Source organism: Phoenix dactylifera, chromosome 15, assembly GCF_009389715.1.
Source record: "Phoenix dactylifera cultivar Barhee BC4 chromosome 15, palm_55x_up_171113_PBpolish2nd_filt_p, whole genome shotgun sequence".
Lineage (NCBI taxonomy): Eukaryota > Viridiplantae > Streptophyta > Magnoliopsida > Arecales > Arecaceae > Phoenix > Phoenix dactylifera.
In genome coordinates this window covers 3528872-3546249 of record NC_052406.1, presented here as the reverse complement: position 1 = coordinate 3546249, position 17378 = coordinate 3528872, and the positions used below count along the sequence as shown (strand labels likewise).

The 17378-nt window shown below is 39.4% G+C and overlaps 2 protein-coding genes across 7 annotated transcripts; one reads left to right on the top strand and one right to left on the bottom strand.

Moving 5' to 3' along the window:
* The first annotated feature begins 670 nt into the window (after nucleotides 1–670).
* LOC103704241 (probable receptor-like serine/threonine-protein kinase At4g34500) lies at nucleotides 671–9843 on the top strand. Of its 6 annotated transcripts, none has more exons than XM_026803514.2 (8): nucleotides 671–1331; nucleotides 2063–2167; nucleotides 2262–2384; nucleotides 2777–2947; nucleotides 3107–3236; nucleotides 3312–3521; nucleotides 7076–7197; nucleotides 9574–9843. In XM_026803514.2, the coding sequence occupies exons 1-7, from the start codon at nucleotides 823–825 to the stop codon at nucleotides 7190–7192; spliced, it is 1365 nt and encodes a 454-aa protein (XP_026659315.1). In that variant the 5' UTR covers nucleotides 671–822; the 3' UTR covers nucleotides 7193–7197; nucleotides 9574–9843. The 6 variants fall into 6 exon arrangements, with proteins under 6 accessions (XP_026659315.1, XP_008785671.1, XP_008785670.1 ...); XM_008787449.4 differs by having other exon boundaries at nucleotides 9486–9843; XM_008787448.4 differs by having other exon boundaries at nucleotides 9449–9843.
* Nucleotides 9844–10682: 839 nt separating this feature from the next.
* LOC120113253 lies at nucleotides 10683–14683 on the bottom strand. Its single transcript, XM_039134131.1, has 3 exons — nucleotides 13320–14683; nucleotides 11743–11864; nucleotides 10683–11445 (listed from the first exon to the last, which is right to left on the bottom strand). Exons 1-3 carry the CDS (start codon nucleotides 13517–13519, stop codon nucleotides 11369–11371), a joined length of 399 nt encoding a protein of 132 aa, XP_038990059.1. The 5' UTR covers nucleotides 13520–14683; the 3' UTR covers nucleotides 10683–11368.
* Between the last annotated feature and the right edge of the window lie 2695 nt (nucleotides 14684–17378).

Below are 17378 nucleotides of genomic sequence, written 5' to 3'. Positions count from 1 at the left end.
AAAAATTTAAGTATGAATATTTGCTGATTTGTACTAATCATATCACATAATAGGTGGTAAATTATCCATGTTGATTAGTCTCCCGTATCGATATCATACTGGCATATGGTATTTTATTTTTGTTTTGCCATGCTAGCTCCAAAAATATATTGCTACAACATAGTACTGATATTTTAATTATTGACTAAACTTTTTTTTGATTGCATGATTCTTTCATAGTCTAAGAACATGTAATAACCATAAAGGCAACCATGTATACTAATAGTCACTATGATTACCTAAGATATTAGAACATCCATCAATAGAAAAGTTCTAGGTAGCATCAACCTATCTCAACTCTTTCATATCAGAACCTACGAGAACAGTTTCAATTTGAGAAGTGCATGAAGAGATATAGCTGCAGTTCGTTTACACTTGTCACGATTTTCCTAACTCCGCTTGAATTTACCGACGGTTGTCCGTTGGTAATTTCCAAACTCGACGGCCGGTAAAAGGAGTAAAAGGTCTCACTTTTCGTTTTAGAGATGTGTGAAATCCCAGTTGGCCAGGGAGCACGATTTTCCTACTCGTCTACTTTCTTTATTTTTTTTAGAAAAGGAAAAAAATAATAACAATAAAATAAACTTTTTTTATCACGCTTGCTCCCAAAGATTTCCAAACAGTAGTGCCACCGTCGCTTTCCCGGCACTGAAGCCAGAAGGCCTTCGTTGCAGCTCTCTTTCTCTCTTTCACCTGCTACCTTCCAAAAGAGAGACACCTCTCTCTCTCTCTCTCTCTCTCTCTCTCTCTCTCTCTCTCTCTCTCTCTGTGGCTCCGCCGGAAATGGGCGCTGGAACCCTCACCTCGGGCGGCTTCCTGGCGGAGAAGACGGCCGTGCTTGGCCTCCCTGTCTACATCCTCGTCGCGATCGCAGCCGCTCTGCTGCTGGCTGGCGCCATTCTCGCCTTTCTCTTCTTCCGTCGGCGGGCGGCGGCGTCGCGAGTGAAGCATACGTCTGGCATCATCCCCTCGTCGACCAAGGAGATCTCTGTCGATCAGGCGGCGGGGGGCGGCGTGGGGGAGGTGGAGGTGGAGGAGGAGAAGAAGGGGTTGGTGGGGGTTAATAAAGGGGAGAGGTTGCGAGGGTCGTCGTCGGGGGCGTCGTCGTCGGAGGCGGCGGAGAGGATGGGGAACATCGGGTGGGGGCGGTGGTACTCGCTGGCGGAGCTGGAGGCGGCGACAGGGGCGTTCAGCGCCGGGAATGTGATCGGCGAGGGGGGTTACGGCGTCGTCTACAAAGGAGTCTTGCCTGACCTCTCCGTCGTCGCCGTCAAAAATCTTCTCAATAACAAGTGAGTACGGCTCTATTCTATACTAAAACGGGAAAAAATGGCTCTGCCGGCATTGTCTACTTAGCAAAATGGAGGTGCTCTGCTTCTTTGATTCCTCTATAAGCTATAGTCGTAGTTATCGAAATAATGCTGATAAAGAACTAAAATAACACGAATTAAGTCAAAAATGGCTGAAATCTCTAAAGTTCCGGTCTGCATCTGATTCAGGTTTTTGTCTTTTAGACGTAGATTTTTATATGTTGGAGATCATAAAAATCACAGGAGCACTCCTGGATATAACCTTTTTTCTGAAAAAAAATAATTTTACTGGGTGGAGATAAACTTTTTTTCTGAATTTTTTTTTACAGTGTTTAATTGCAAAATAAGAACATCAGTAGCACTTTTGATCCTTGTTGGGTTGTAAGTTCAAGAAGGCACTGGTAGATTATCCTGTGATGTTGCAAACCATTAAGTTGCAATTTGTTAAACCTACAACTGGGCTTTAAGCAAGTGTTCCATCTTAGTTGAAAGTGGAGGAAAGGATGAATTATGTTATTCCTAAAGCAAGGAAATGGATAACAAAGAAACAGGTTGTACTATCAGAGGCGATTTTCCTGTTTCTGCAAACCATATGGCCTCCTCTTTTTTTCCCTACTGAAAGGAAATAAGGTGCAACAAAGAAGATATGAGTGTCTCTTTAGTTTCCTTTATGTAAACTTTTGTGGATACGTATTTTTGTGCGGCTTCTCTAGGGGTCAGGCAGAGAAGGAGTTCAAGGTGGAGGTAGAAGCCATCGGAAAAGTACGGCATAAGCACCTTGTGGGACTTGTTGGGTACTGTGCAGAAGGTGCTAAAAGGTAGCCTGAATTTCTCGCGTGAATTTATTTTAGCTGGAAATGCGGTCAATATGTCAAATAATCATTGTCTAAATATTTGCTGTTTCCAATTCAGGATGCTTGTATATGAATACATTGATAATGGGAATCTGGATCGGTGGCTGCATGGAGATGTTGGCCCTGTCAGTCCGCTGACATGGGATATCAGAATGAAAATAGCCATTGGAACAGCGAAAGGGTTTGTTTTCTTCACTAATCTCCATGTTATTATTATGTCTAACACACTTCATGATTACTCTGTAACAGAAGTGAGAGTTTCAGTAAGTTTACCAAAACATTTTTTTTTCTCATACTTGTTATATTTATATCATTGTCATACATTTTGATTACAATTTTAAAAGGCCAACCTTCAAGAAATGCCAGTAATGCTAAATTGATGCTCAATGCTTGAAGTGATTGTAATTGCTTAGCATGATCAAGAACTGGTCAATGTATTACTTTCTGGTTCATAGTGGTAAAAAAATGTGCATTTCTATTGTCCATCTTTACTCTGTTGTAATGTTCTTCCCGAGAGTTTTTGCCAAGCTTTTAGCACTGCCTAATCTTCGTGAAATGGTGCTCTGGTTTCAGAATAGCATATTTGCATGAAGGATTAGAGCCCAAAGTTGTGCATCGGGATATAAAGTCCAGCAACATTCTTCTGGATAAGCATTGGAACCCTAAAGTATCAGATTTTGGATTAGCTAAACTCTTGGGCTCTGGTTCTAGCTTTGTAACAACACGTGTAATGGGAACATTTGGGTATGTTTTATCTTCTTCACATTTGCACGTCTATCAATCAATACTGGTAGCCTTGTTCTGTTCTATAGTATAATTTATCTATGATATTTGTATGATGAAAATTTGTCAATGATGAGCGGAGGAACTAAACACACTTCTTTGTCCCGAATGCCTGCACAGTTATGTGGCTCCTGAATATGCATGCACAGGCATGCTCAACGAAAGTAGCGATGTGTACAGTTTTGGGGTTCTACTGATGGAATTAATTTCAGGAAGATGTCCCGTAGACTATAGCAGACCACCCGGAGAGGTAAGTTTACATAAATCTCTTCAATTGTGATTCTGATATTCCTAGCCTCATGAAAGTGGTTGGATCTGTTTGCAGGTAAACTTGGTCGAATGGTTTAAAGGAATGGTAGGAAGTAGACGTGGAGAGGAGGTTGTAGATCCATTGATGGAAGTTCAGCCTTCGCCAAGAGCCTTGAAGAGGGTATTGCTGGTTTGCCTTCGATGTGTAGATTTAGATGCTCAAAAGCGACCAAAGATGGGGCAGATTGTACACATGCTTGAAGGAGATGAGTTTCCTTTTCGCACGGTATGTTTTATCTCTAAATCGTTTCCTTGGTTCATTTAACTAGAACTGCACACCTCTTAAGTGCACAAGTTCCAGGGAAGTCTTATGGGTTTTTTTTCTTTAATTCATGAGCTGTTAAAACACTTAAACAGCTAATAATAACCAGAACCCTGTAAAGTATGTCAACAGGATGAAACTGTTCAATTGTTTATTTGATGGAGCATGGTCCTTTCCTTGTAGAGGATCTGATACAAATTATTAAGGAGAGGTTGAAACTGTAATTTTCTGCAATGCTAGTGTTGCTGATGTAGAATATGAACTAGACTCATGTCATCAACAAAGAAGCAAAGCTAAGATACAAATATAAAGGTGATATAAAGGAGGTAAAGTTGAAGAAGATGGTATAGTTAATGGTAGTGTGAGATTGAAGAAGGCATTTGATCTGCGGCAAGAATATGGACATAGTTTAGATCGATATGGTTGCTTGCTTCATCATCGTGATATCACATGCCTCTACGGTGGTGATTTTAGCCTAACTAGCAGGAATGCAAATTTCCATATCTCAACATGATCAATGAAAGCTGTTTACCAAGTTAGTAAGAAATAGTACACTATCATGCCACATGCTTTTTAAATGAACTCTGCAGAGAAATTAAGCAGGTTTCAGATAGAGAAGTTAGATTTTGATGGTAATTTGAGGAAGATTAAGAGTCGAGTGTATTTTTCTTTTGGAACGAGTAGAGTGATTTTTTCTTATCGAACGAGGCTATCTTTTTTATTAGAGAATGAACTTCAAAGATTATCATTTTAATTTTTCTTCTTAGGCACATTTCTCTTCTTATCCTTCTTTGCCTCCTTCCCTCAGGCTTTTGTTTGCTTACCATCATTTAATGAAACATGAAGGTTTTGATTGGCTCCCATTTTGTTTAAATTTAGTTAATATACCATTTCTTGCTCCGAATAAAATGAAATGTTGGTAAGGCCGATTAAGTTTGACACATTCAATCACAAATCAATCAAGGTGAAGTTTAGTATAGCCGACTAAGTTTGGCACAATCAATCAAGGGATTCTAACATCCTCCCTCAAACTCAAGGTGGTAAAGTAGACACCAACTTGAGTTTGGAAACAAGAGATCGAAAGATGCCAGGAGGATGAGCTGTGGTGAAGACATCCGCAAGCTGATCAGTTGTAGAAATTGGATCACGAATGTACCGAAAAATTGACGTACTAGATCAAGAGTAGGAAGAGGAGCTGCTGGGGTTTAGAACGAGACCGCGCCTACCAAGTTTATCTTCGTCAAGCTTCTAACGGTATGGTTTGACGCGTTGCTACTGGGGTTTGGAGCGAGACCGCGTCTGTCAAGTTTATCCACCAAGTTTCTGAAGATACGGTTTGACGTGCTGCTGTTTGGGTTTGGAGCGAAACCGCGCCTGCCAAGTTTACCCGCCAAGCTTCTGACGATACGGTTTGACACGCTATTGTTGGGGTTGGGAGCAAGACCGCGCTTGCCAAGTTTACCTACCAAGCTTCTGACGGTACGGTTTGACGCGCTGCTGCTGGAGTTTGGAGCGAGACTGTACCTGCTAAGTTTACCCGTCAAGCTTCTAACGGTACGGTTTGACACGCTGCTGCTGGGGTTTGGAGCGAGACCACGCCAGCTAAGTTTACCCGCCAAGCTTGTGACGATATGGTTTGACGCGTTGCTGCTGGAGTTCGGATCGAGACCGCACTCGTCAAGTTTACACGCCAAGCTTCTGACGGTACGGTTTGGCACGCGTCGCCGCCGCCTCCATGGAGAAATAGGAGCACCGAAAGCATGGTGCCTTGGAAGAGAGGATACACAACCCAAACCCGTGAGCCCTCCACGAAGCATAAGCCTCCCACGGATTTTTTTTTCTCAACAAATAGTAGGATAATAACAAAAAATAATTAAAGGGAAAAAAAAAGAAAGAAAAAAGGCTATGATTTTATCAGGATCTCGACGAAAAGAAGGGAGCTTTGAAAGCCGCCGAGGCCGGAGCCTCGGCTACCCCCCAAACGAGGCAAGAGAAACAAAAGATCTGCGAGCGACGGCAGCAACCACGGAAGAGAGGACGACAGCAAGGTGGAAGAGAGGACGACAGCAAGGCGGAAGAGAGGACGACAACAGTAGGTTACGTGATCAGTGGCTCTGATACCATGTTAAAAAAATGAAAAAGAGGAGAATTTTATTTCTGCCTATCTATTACAATGTACAGGAGCAGCCTTTATATAGGCTAGGAGGATGACGAAGTTTGGTAAGGATGACCAAGTTTGGCACGATCAATCACAAATCAATCAAGATGAAGTTTAGTAAGGCCGACTAAGTTTGGCACAATCAATCAGTCAATGGATTCTAACACAAAATATGACTGAAGGATTTTACACAAGGAACCTTAAAACCCAGTGCAATCAATTGAAATTTAAGGGTGAAATATTGTTTTTTTCTATTTGTTAAGAGTAGATTTGTCATATATGACATATACCATCACATACATGGGAAATACCATACCACTTCATTAATTCTTATTGTCTACAATTTGACTAGACATATATTACAAAATCTCTCAATACTTTTATTCAAAGACTTATCTTGCAAGAGATCTCTCTAGAGCTAGTTATACACTGTGGTCAAAGATTTGTTGACAAGCCAAGTTATATAAAATCTTTAGACCTGGATTTCAGCTTAGATGTATCATTTTATAATGTTAGAAATTAGAATACTGATGATGGGTAGTTGTTAGATGATAGTTATTTTCTGAAGCCGTATATTATATTTACAAGTTTAATAGATGAGCCAGGTAGTTATTTCTGTAATATCTTCCGTTCTGGGATGTCACTCATCCCTCCAAAGAAGAACTGATGTTCTAAATCATCTTAGTCTGTTCTCAGCTATTTTAATTCATATCTTCTAATATCAGAGCCAGTGAAGTGAATCAAGGCAGAAGGAACAAGGGGACAAGGATTTGCTAGGAAAATAGAGGCTGAAATTAATCGGTTTTTTCTGAAACTTTAGAGAAGCAACGTGTAATGCTGGCAAATCCACCGAGGATGTTTGCTGCAATGGATCTAAAATTTAAGCACTTGAATATTTTATTGAAATTAATAAACAAGCAATTAAAGTTATGTGCTATATGTATATTTTACTTTGATAGGACAATTGTTATTCTATTGTTTCATTGGAGTCCCACATACACAACTTCACAATTTCCAGGCATCAAAATCTTGTCTGGAATTCTACAATACAGTATAATTTTTTCCCTAATACTGGAAGATGTTTACTAAAGTTGTGCCTCCTAGGCCTACCCACATGAGGTGCCCAAGATGCACGATTATACATCAAATAAATCTCACTTATCAATTGCTTTCATGACAATTTGACTTGATTTGGATAGTATTGAGTTCATATAGTGGATATGTAATGCTGTCAACATTGACATTCCGGAATATGATGCAATGCATAAACATGACAAATATATACTAACATTCTGGCACGATAAAACTTTTTTCTTAAGTTTTATAGCTTACGTGATTTGTATCAAACTATACTTTGCAGGAACACCGGTTGACACGAGAAAGAATGCTGGATGTATCTAATGCACCCACTGGACGTATCCCACTTTTGTCTGAGAAGGTGATAGCTGCTGATTCAGAAAGGTCAATGTGGAGATGAGCCAGGTAGGTATGTAAGAACAACCCTAACTTTTGGACCGTGTTAATTGTTGTTTGTCATGAAAGATCTAGTTTCTTTTCCATTTTGTTGGACCGTCTCAGAATTCTTATAATGTAGTATGTTTTAATTTGTTAGATTTCTTGTTCTTGCATATTCCATTGCTTTTGATATGCTATGACTTTCAGGATAACAATATATGAGAAATATGTGTTGCATTTGTCATTTGAGGGATCACAACCCACCACCAACTTGATTTTGATATAATCCGATTGTGCGGTAGTTAATATGTTTCAATTCTACAACTGGAACTTTTGACTGGCTTTGAATATGCTAATCTTCTACTGGCATAAGTACTTAAGTGTAATGATCCATATTCTATTCAATTATATCAGCCTTTCTAAAATTCCTTTCCTTTGTCACAGGAAAAATTATTAAAGATCTAAAATTCCGTTACATGGCTAGATAGTTATAAAGCTCTTTTTAGTAGAGTGTCCTTCTTCATAGTTGAATATTCCTGCTTTGCAGGCAAAAGTCTAAACGATGAGACCTCTGTAAGCAGCTTACTATTCTCCTTTACTTTTATGCGATAGGTATATATATTTAGGAATTTTCCGGGTGCCGAACTTTTGACTGTTATCAGGATTCAGTTCTATAATCATATACATGTTAGGTTGTAAGATTTTCCTGAAATTCATAAATGGTACAAAAGAAGAGACTCATAGTATGCACTCATCCAAATGGTCTTTTCTTATTTAAGTTTGCAGTTGACTCTAGTAGATGTTGGTAGCTATATACTTGCACATAGAGTGAACAAATGGAAAATGCAAGAAAGTTGCTTGAAAGAAGCATCTGTCATGGCATATTGCCTTACCTTTTGTTCTTGTCCCATCACAATACCATCTCCGACTGACCCTTTGTTTCAGTTAGCATTTTTAGATGAGGTCCTGGGTTATTACAAATACAATCCATTCAAGTCCAATTTCAAGTACCATAAATCCAATCTAGACCTGTGTTGCAGTGTTTCCAAATCCATATGGACCATGGGTCAAGTCTACTTTGATACTATTTGTAACAATCTAAGACCTCACCAAAAAAAGGCTAGCCAGAAGGTATAATTTAGGTTCCTTGGTCCTGTATAAGTACCTAGGATATACTAATTGCATAGCCGATATGAGACTAAATACACACTCGCATAGGTTTTCACATTAAATGTCTGAACTTATTCTATTAACGGACAACAAAATACTATTTGTCTCAGCTATCAAACTCTGAAAATCCTCTTGCAGCTCCTTTGTTGAGTGATATTACCTTTACATTCTTAGTTTTATTTATTGCCTTGAGATTTTATGGTTTCGTAGGACTATGAAACAAGGGTTGTTTCTTTTATGGAAAGCCTAGCAATGATTGCTTTACTACTGGTTTTGCATGTCCCCTAGTAACCTTGCTTGTTGGAAAAATGCATCTCAAACTGCAATTGCCTGCTCCATTTAAACTGGAGCACAAAAACTATTGCTCAAATTCAGAACTTTCAAGGATACTATTTCTTTAATGACCTATATATTTCTGGACTGACATTTTGGCTGACATCCTTTTCACTAAGATGTCCACGAGAATATACACCGAATTGTCGCAAGATGTAGATAAACTAGTTTGAGAAGATATATTTGTGGCTATATTTTTTAAATATATCTTCCATAAATTCACATTTCTGAAGCAACTGCAGACACAGTTCCATTGATAATTCTGCGATGCATTGGAGACTTATTTTCTTTTTTAAATAATTTGTTTTACTAGTGATTATGGAATTTTGCAGTAAATATCCACTAGCATAACTTGGTCCTTCTAAAACTTTTGTAGACCATTACACCTTGCCCCTAAGACTACACTTAGAATATTTTTACATATACATCAACATATATTGTGTGTGCATTAACTACCAATACATGTGCATCGATTGATCTAGAGAAATCTAAAAAGCAGAGGCATCATGGTCCATTAAAGTCTGAAATGGAATGTTTCTGGATGGAAAAAAAAAGCCGGCTTTTGCAAGCATGAAAATAAAAGTTGGACTTTTTCTGAAAAATGCAGTTACCATTATCCCTCCAATCTTTTTTATTTATTTAAAACTTACACATTTATTTGTCTTTCTTTTTGTTGTAGTAAAAGTGCAGTTTTAATATTTGTTTTGATTTCCGGTATCTAGCATAATTTTGTCATTTTGCAATCAAGAATTTCATTCCTGGTTCTTAATTACAGTCTGATGCAAGATCTATCCAATAATTTGCTGAGCCAGGCATCATGTTCTGCTTCACTGGCCACTATACTGTTAAATCCTGCTTGCGATCAGTGATCATCCAACAGTTCATTCTTTGCATGCGCAGTCAACAGAATAGCATCTGCGACACAGATCATTTGCTCTCCAAGCGGCCACAACTCCAGAAGTTCTAAAGCTCTAACTACCTGAATTCCAGTTCCTGTATAGCATATGCATCAGTCAGCATTCTTAGAGATTATTGTTTATAGGGACATCAACGCTAGGCATGACTTGAGTGAGATTCCATTGTAAACTTCCTTTATTGATGCATTCATGACGGATTATCGCTAATTTCATTTGAGCTATTGGTTATGATTATATCATGTCATTTTCTGCATTTTTGTCCTCGTAAGCAGATTGTGTGGACTGTTTCTGTTTGCTAATGTTCAAGCTTGGAGGTGCCTAGCTAGCCATTCACCAACCGATCGAGTTCGCATGGAGTCCAGGCAAGAGCAATTTGGTGTCTCTTTTTTTCTTACCACCAGCATAGCACTCTAAATGGTTCAGTCTCCTACAACTCTTTTCCAAACTTTGCCTCTCCTATCCAGTTTCACCGACCTACACGTTACGGGTTAATTGGGATCATAAAGTCATTCATGAGCGTCTGCAATTTTTAACTCATCTGGCAAGTGCATCACAGCCTCAATATGCCAAAGCACAACGCAAGCCACTTTTGCTCAAAGCTTGAGATACGTATAACGTATATGGACTGTTTGGGGTTAAATTTTAATTTTGCACCCAGAGAGCTCTGTGGTGGTTGAAGTAAGGACGGCGGTTGCTCTGATACAAGTGCATATCATAATTCCTGATGCAGCTTGCCCCAACAATATATGACTTCCAAGTGCCAGATTAGTTGAAATAATCTGTCTTTGGTTAAGGATGCCGACTGATCGGAGTTGGTTATTGGATGTTGTTCATATCAGCGACCTAATATGGTCCAGACTTTCTTCCGTTAAAAAAAAAAAAAAAAACTCTCTATATTTGAATATTGAGTTGGTTCTTGTTATTCCACGCCCACCTAATTTAGGCCAGACGGACTTCCCTTAAAAAAAATAGTCTCTATATTTTGAATACAAATTGGGGAATGAGGAAGTTCCATGAGCATGCTTCACAAATATTATATCAAAAAAATAAAAAATGAAGTAAGAAATGATGCATGAAAGGATTAGCCAAGACTTTTATGAAGTAATAAAAATGATTTTCAGAATTTTAAACACTTTTGACTTTATACAAGGTTTTGATCATTTAACGGCCATATTTTGACTAAGTCTTTCATGTAGTGCTTTGTCAAGTTTAAAATGACCTTCTCTTGGGGTCTAAAAAGCTAGGAACTTAAAATGGGCCTATATCTACACTATTGATTCATCCTACCTTAAATGGGCATAGAGTCTGATGACTCTAATTAGGTCAAATCCCCTGTTGCAGGGAGTTGTTATTATTTGACCAGGTCACAGCTTATTTAGTCACCTTCTTGCACCCCTGCGATATCAGATCAGTGAGCTTAAACAATGTCAACAAGGGGAGAGACAGATGGTGGCAATTTTTAAGCGACCACCACAGTGGTATCTCAATAAGAAGAGGAATGATACAAGTACCTGACTTTAACTACTCAAAAACTCACATGTTACGGCTTGGATCACAAAAGCACTGATACACCCCGGCGAGCAAACATTAGCAACGTCAAAAATTCCTTAATAAGAATTCGGTCGAACCAAATATGATTTCTTGATAGAACATAAGACAAACGGCAAACATCTTATTTGAAACAAACGAGGTGTGAAGACATCAAAGTTCCTCTAGGAGCTAATTACTACCAATGGAATTGAAGAAAAGTGAACCAAAACAACCTCAGCAGTAAATCTTCACTTGACTGACGGCTGTGCTTGGTTCCGACCTTTCTCCTTCTCTTTGACTTCGCTGCCCTGCGACTTGTCATAGTCTTTTTGGCACGAAAATTAGAAAAGGAAAAAATAAGAGAAGGAAAGCAATAAGTTAGTAATGGAATCAGCTAACAGGAAAAAGCACATCTTATCATGTCTACTTGTCTGATTACAACGTCAAATAAGATACTGTAAGATAATCCATGTGGCAGAACAGAATGAGAGTTTTTTGTTGTTGGTTTTAATCCATGGCTAATTCAAAGCTCCCACAACCCACACTTCATGCCATCAGCACTATGCCAAGTAACAGAGGAAACGAATAAATACCAAATCCCATTCGTTTTCGGATATCTTACCGGGATGGTTCTCATGTTCTCCAGGTTTTGAGATTGACTGATTTCCTCCGTAAACTCCTCCGAATCCTTCCTCGTCTGACCGCGTGGAGTAACCCTCCCCAAAAGAGTGGGACATCGCATCCCTGCAAGAACAAACAAGTTTCCAATGTATTGGGTTTTTTTTTTTGGTGGAAGTTTCTAATGTATTTTTGAAATAATTAATAAAAAAATTATCCCGATTATTACTTGATGTTTTTAGTTTGCTAATCAAAGTCGCCAGTTCAGTAAGTTTAACCAAAGAAACATTTGACTAAAGGTTCCGTATAACTCGATCATAATCACTCTTATACAAATCTATTTGTTGTGGTATTAAAGGGTCCGAACTTAGTCTCACATCGACTAGATAGCGGAGAGGTCTGTTGGATGGCGGCAGATCCTTCCGTAACACTGGACGCGCGGGCCGGAGGCTGATCTTCCTTGACCTCATCAATGGTGCTTTTGTTGAGAGCCCTTGACCCCGTCACATACCTTTCCATTTGGGGGGCTATATTGTGGGAATAAAGGGTCCGAACTTAGTCCCACATCAACTAGATAGCAGATAGGCCTGGTCCTTAAATGGAGGGGGGCTACCTCTTTCTCTTCAGAGGTGCCTTTTGTGGGACAAAACCGTGTATTGGGAAGAGACTATGAAACTCCCTTCAAAGCGGACAATACCTTTGAGGAGAAGCAGTCGCCTCCACTGTCTGAGACTGGAGGGGATGAGGTCGGAGGGCACCAAATCCTCCCATAGCACTGGACGCGTGGGCCGGAGGCCGATCTCCCTTGACCTCATCACTATTCAATGGCTAAATTTTAAAAGCTAGCCAGCTAGGTGTCCAGAAAAGCTATGAAGGATCCAGGCTACATTTTTTTTTCCTTTTTTTGGGAGGGAGAGGGAGAGAGAGTAGAGTTAAAAAAGGCTCACGTTTTGGTTGGAGAATGTTAGAGGCCCCTATCATGGGAAATTATAGATACTTGCCAGGGAGACTAGAGAAACTCGATCTTTTCAAATCTAGTTATTACTAATGTTACCATGCAATCTCCCAAGTCTGACTCCATCTTCATTTGATCATCATCTTTATAACTATTCTCCTTCTTCATCGGATAGTCAGTTTTCGTTTCCATTGGTGCTACTCTATCTAGAGGAGAAAGGACAAAAGTGACACGAAGGTGCATCCATTAGTTTACATAATTAAGTCTTATAAGTTCTGCTCTCACTTACATAATAAGTCCATTTACTTATTCACATGAATGCTCACAGAATTTTCTAACCAAAACTTTCCTCCTATCATATTTTCCCCTTACGTCCACCATTGTAAGTTGATGAAAAATAACTTTGAGCTGCCTAGCATCATTTGGAAGTCTAGATGCAACATGATCACTTCTGGTCGAGATTTCTTTGTTTTGTCCCTACATTTTGATCAACTGATTAACTCAAACGCCTTTATTGGAAACTTAGAGCTACTGTTACAAGAATAAGTATCAAGATGATGCTAGAGAGAGAGATAGAGAGATGATCCAAGATTATGGTAGTCTCGCAGCTATATATTATTAGTTACCCGGTGGTCTTTACGGGCTCTTGCTGCTGCTGCTGCCCCTGGCTATCCATGTTGCTCCCACCGCCGGATCGAGACGATGCTGCTCGGCCCCCCGTGCAGAAGGTGGTCGTCGGGCTCCGGCGAATGGCCTTGATATTCTCAACTGCCGGCGACTTCAGACGGAGAGCTCCATCAATCACCCTACCGACTCCTAGAAGCATTCTACTCCCTCTCTCTCTTTTGGATTTCTTTCCCCCCCTTGAGACCCTTTTCCCCTTCTAAACCTCTCTCTCAGTAGCAAGTAGGAAGAACCATCTACCTCCACGTGTGCAGCCATTAAGCTGATACACGCGGCATTCGTAATGAAAGCTGGGTGTAACGCGTTGCATTTAGTTGGGTTCGGCATCCATGCAACGTCCTCCACGTTACCTTGGAACGCGTCGCTGCACTCTTATCTCGCCGAAAATATGATGAGACGAGCCAAAAAAAAAAAAAAAACCAATTGAGAATTTTATTTCGTTTTATATGGATTTAAAAGGAAGTATTGGAGGATTGTTGGTATTGCATCGGCCAGACGTGCATTTGATGGATATATAGGCTCAGTTTAGCTTGTGGAAAAATTTTGCTAGGTGAGGACCATCTCCTTTGAGGATGATATAAATAAGAAAAATTATATCCAACACACGTACCACAGGGCAGTGCACTATACTAATTACCTCGTCTCGTTTGTGTGGGCCAATCACCATGCTTAATCAATGAGACCTACAAAAATGAAACGAGATGATAGGCGTGATGCACCATAGTGCACGTGGTGTAGAAAATAATTTTTCCACAAGCAAGCATGCAAGCTAAAACTAAGTATTAGTGCGACTGGTTCAATGATGACATAAATAAGATGGGCTAGAGTCTATACAAATGTTGCAAATCTTTAGGCCTAGTTAGGGCTTATTGAGAATTTTGAATAATCTTTAGAAAAATGATTAATTATTTTTGTCCACAGAGTTATTATTACTACGACATCACAACCTACTTGAAATAACTTGTGAGTGATATAAATATAATTCTGTTAGTATAATTAGTAATAATATTACAATTGTGTTTTAATAGTGATATAAGACATCACAGCCACTTGATATAACTTTGTTCCTGCCACGGCTCGGATCTGGACATGATTTTTCGCGCCCCAGATCCGGCCCATGACACGGCAGTGCTATTGTAGAATGTCGCTGTAACAACTCAGGACCTCATCCAAATGACTAGCCGGAAGGTATTATTTGTATTCTTTGATCCTTTATAAGTAACTAAGATTTATCTAGTGAATAACCAATGTGAGACTAAACACACGTCCGTACAGGTCCTCACATACTCCCTCATTCAAGCCTTCACGTCCTCGTCAGGCTAAGGATTTAAATCTATTCAAATCTAATCATAAACACTATGATCGGCCCGTGGTCAGCCCCAATGGATCCATTCTGTAGTGTCCCCTAGTCTACATAGGCTATGGGTCGGGTCGGCTCTGATACCATTTGCAACAATCCAAGACCTGACTCAAAATAGCTAGCCGAAAGGTATTATTTGAGTTTCTTGATCCTATATAAGTACCCAAGACTTTAATGGGGGAGAGTATGTAAGGATCCATGTGGGCGTGTGTTTAGTCCCACATCGGTCATTTGCTGGGTAGATCTTGGGTACCTATACAGGATCAAGGAACCTATATAATAACTTCCGGCTAGCCATTTTGGGTGAGGTCCTGGGTTGTTGCAAATAGTATCAGAGCAGACCCGGCACATAACCTATGTGGACTAGGAAACACTGCAGCACATATCTATTAGGGCTGACCACGGACCGATCGTAGTTTTGTGATTAGATTTGAATAAATTTGAACTCTTAGCCTGACGAGGACGTCAGGGCTTGAACAGGGGGAGTATGTGAGAACCTGTGCGGGTGTGTGTTTAGTCCCACATTGGTTATTCACTGGGTAGATCTTGGATACTTATACAGGATCAAGGAACCCAAATAATACCTTCTGGCTAGCTATTTTGTGAGGTCCTGGATTGTTGCAGTTGCCCACAATAACACGAATCCTGTGATAACTATAATTCTTCTGCGTAACAAGATAAAATTTCATCAATTTGCAATTCAATAGGAAGTAGGTACAGAGCATCTAAATCAAGTATTCGAGTTTGCAAGATTACAACCCAATTTTATTAATATGGCTACATCTATGAAATCTTGTATCTATGCTTCAAATCCCATTTTCTTTTGCTCTTCCCCGCTCCTAGCAACCTTACTTATCTAAAATAAAAAAAAAAATAGAAAGAGGATATGAACTTGCGGCTCAGTAAGTAACCATGCACAATCTTACGAGATCAAGCATAATATTTTACATGCTAGTGCATTAATTTAAAAAATAGCAGCTATAGCAAAGTAATCATTTTATATAATATATATTTAAACTATTCATAAAGCAATGAATGCCCAATTATACAAGTTTATAAATATGAACGTGCATCATAGAAATATTGTTATTATTTCATACTTTGAAATCCGTATTCTCAAATGGTAGTGCAGCTATGGTCACTATTATTACCCATAACAGGGTCGCAATTTTTACCAACTACTATTATCCGTTGGCAGAGCCATATGCCGAGCTATTATAATCCGCTGACGAGGGCCATAATCTTTGCCAAATATTACTCCTCGTTAGCAGGGTCTACACCAAGCTATTATAACCCGCTAGCGAGGGCCATATGCCAAGCTATTATAACCCGCTGGCTAGGGCCATAATCTTTGCCAACTATTATTCTCCATTGGCAGGGTCTACACCAAGCTATTATAACCTACTGGCGAGGGTTATATGTCGTGCTACTATAACTCGCTGGCGTATGCCGAGCTATTACAACCTACTGGCGAGGGCCGTATGCCAAGCTATTATAATCCGCTGGTAAGAGTCGTACATAGCAATCTAAGAGTTCATAATTCATTATTCTTTTTCATAAATCATACTTTCATAATAGGTTGAAAAATGACAAATGGCATCGTAATTTATAAAATCCATGATCATGCCACAAATCTTATTTCTATGCAATCTATCATAATCATAATTCATACCCAATCAAATTTATGAATCACATACAATCATATGCTTGATTCAAATTTTAAATATAATTTCATAATTTTGTACTTATAATTAAACAATGATTTGAAATCAATAAGATTGTAGTAGAGTTACTTACCTCGGTTCGCTTACAAATCCTTAGATCTGATGACAACTTCACTGTACCCATCAACATTATAGAAAACAAATTATTTGCTACTCGCTTATCATTTTTCATTTTTATTTATTTATTTTATTATTTATTTTATTTTTGAAAATATATATTATTTATTATCTTAATTATTTATTATATTATTTTTTTCTTTTCTTTTCTTTTTCTTTTCTTTTTTTTTATTTTCTTCTCTTTCCTTTTCTTTTTCTTTTTCTTCTTTTCTTTTCTTCTCTTCCCTTTTCTTTTTCTTCTTTTCCTTTTTCTTTTTCTTCTCTCCTCCCTTCCAGAACTTTGCCCCTTCTTTATTCTCTTCTCCTTCACCATTCCCGATCCCCCCCGTTTTCTCCTCTCCTCTTCTTCTCCTTTCTCTTCTTTTCTTCTTTTCTTCTTCTTCCCTTCTTCTTCTTCTTCTTCTTCTTCTTCTTTTATCTTCTTTTCTTCTCTTCTCTGTTTCTTCCCGAAACTTCCCCATTTCTTTCTTCTTTCTTTTTTTTTTCCTTCTCCTCCTCTTCTCTTCTCCCGACTTCTTCTCCTCCCCCTCTTTCTTCTTCTTTCTTCTCCCACGAAGGGAGGAGGGCGAGCTCGGGAGGGGCCGGGCCACGGCCGGCGGCTCCCACGACGTCCGTGGCCCCTCCTCGCGACGCTGGCGACACTCGCGGCCGCACGCGGGTGAGTCCCCTCTTCTCTCTCTTTCTTTATATCTTTCCTTCTTTGCTCCTTTTTCTTCTTTTCTTTCCGTCTCCCTTCTTCCCTTCACCGAGGCCCTTTGCCCCACCGAAGAGAAAGAAGGGGACGGGACTCTGGCTCGACT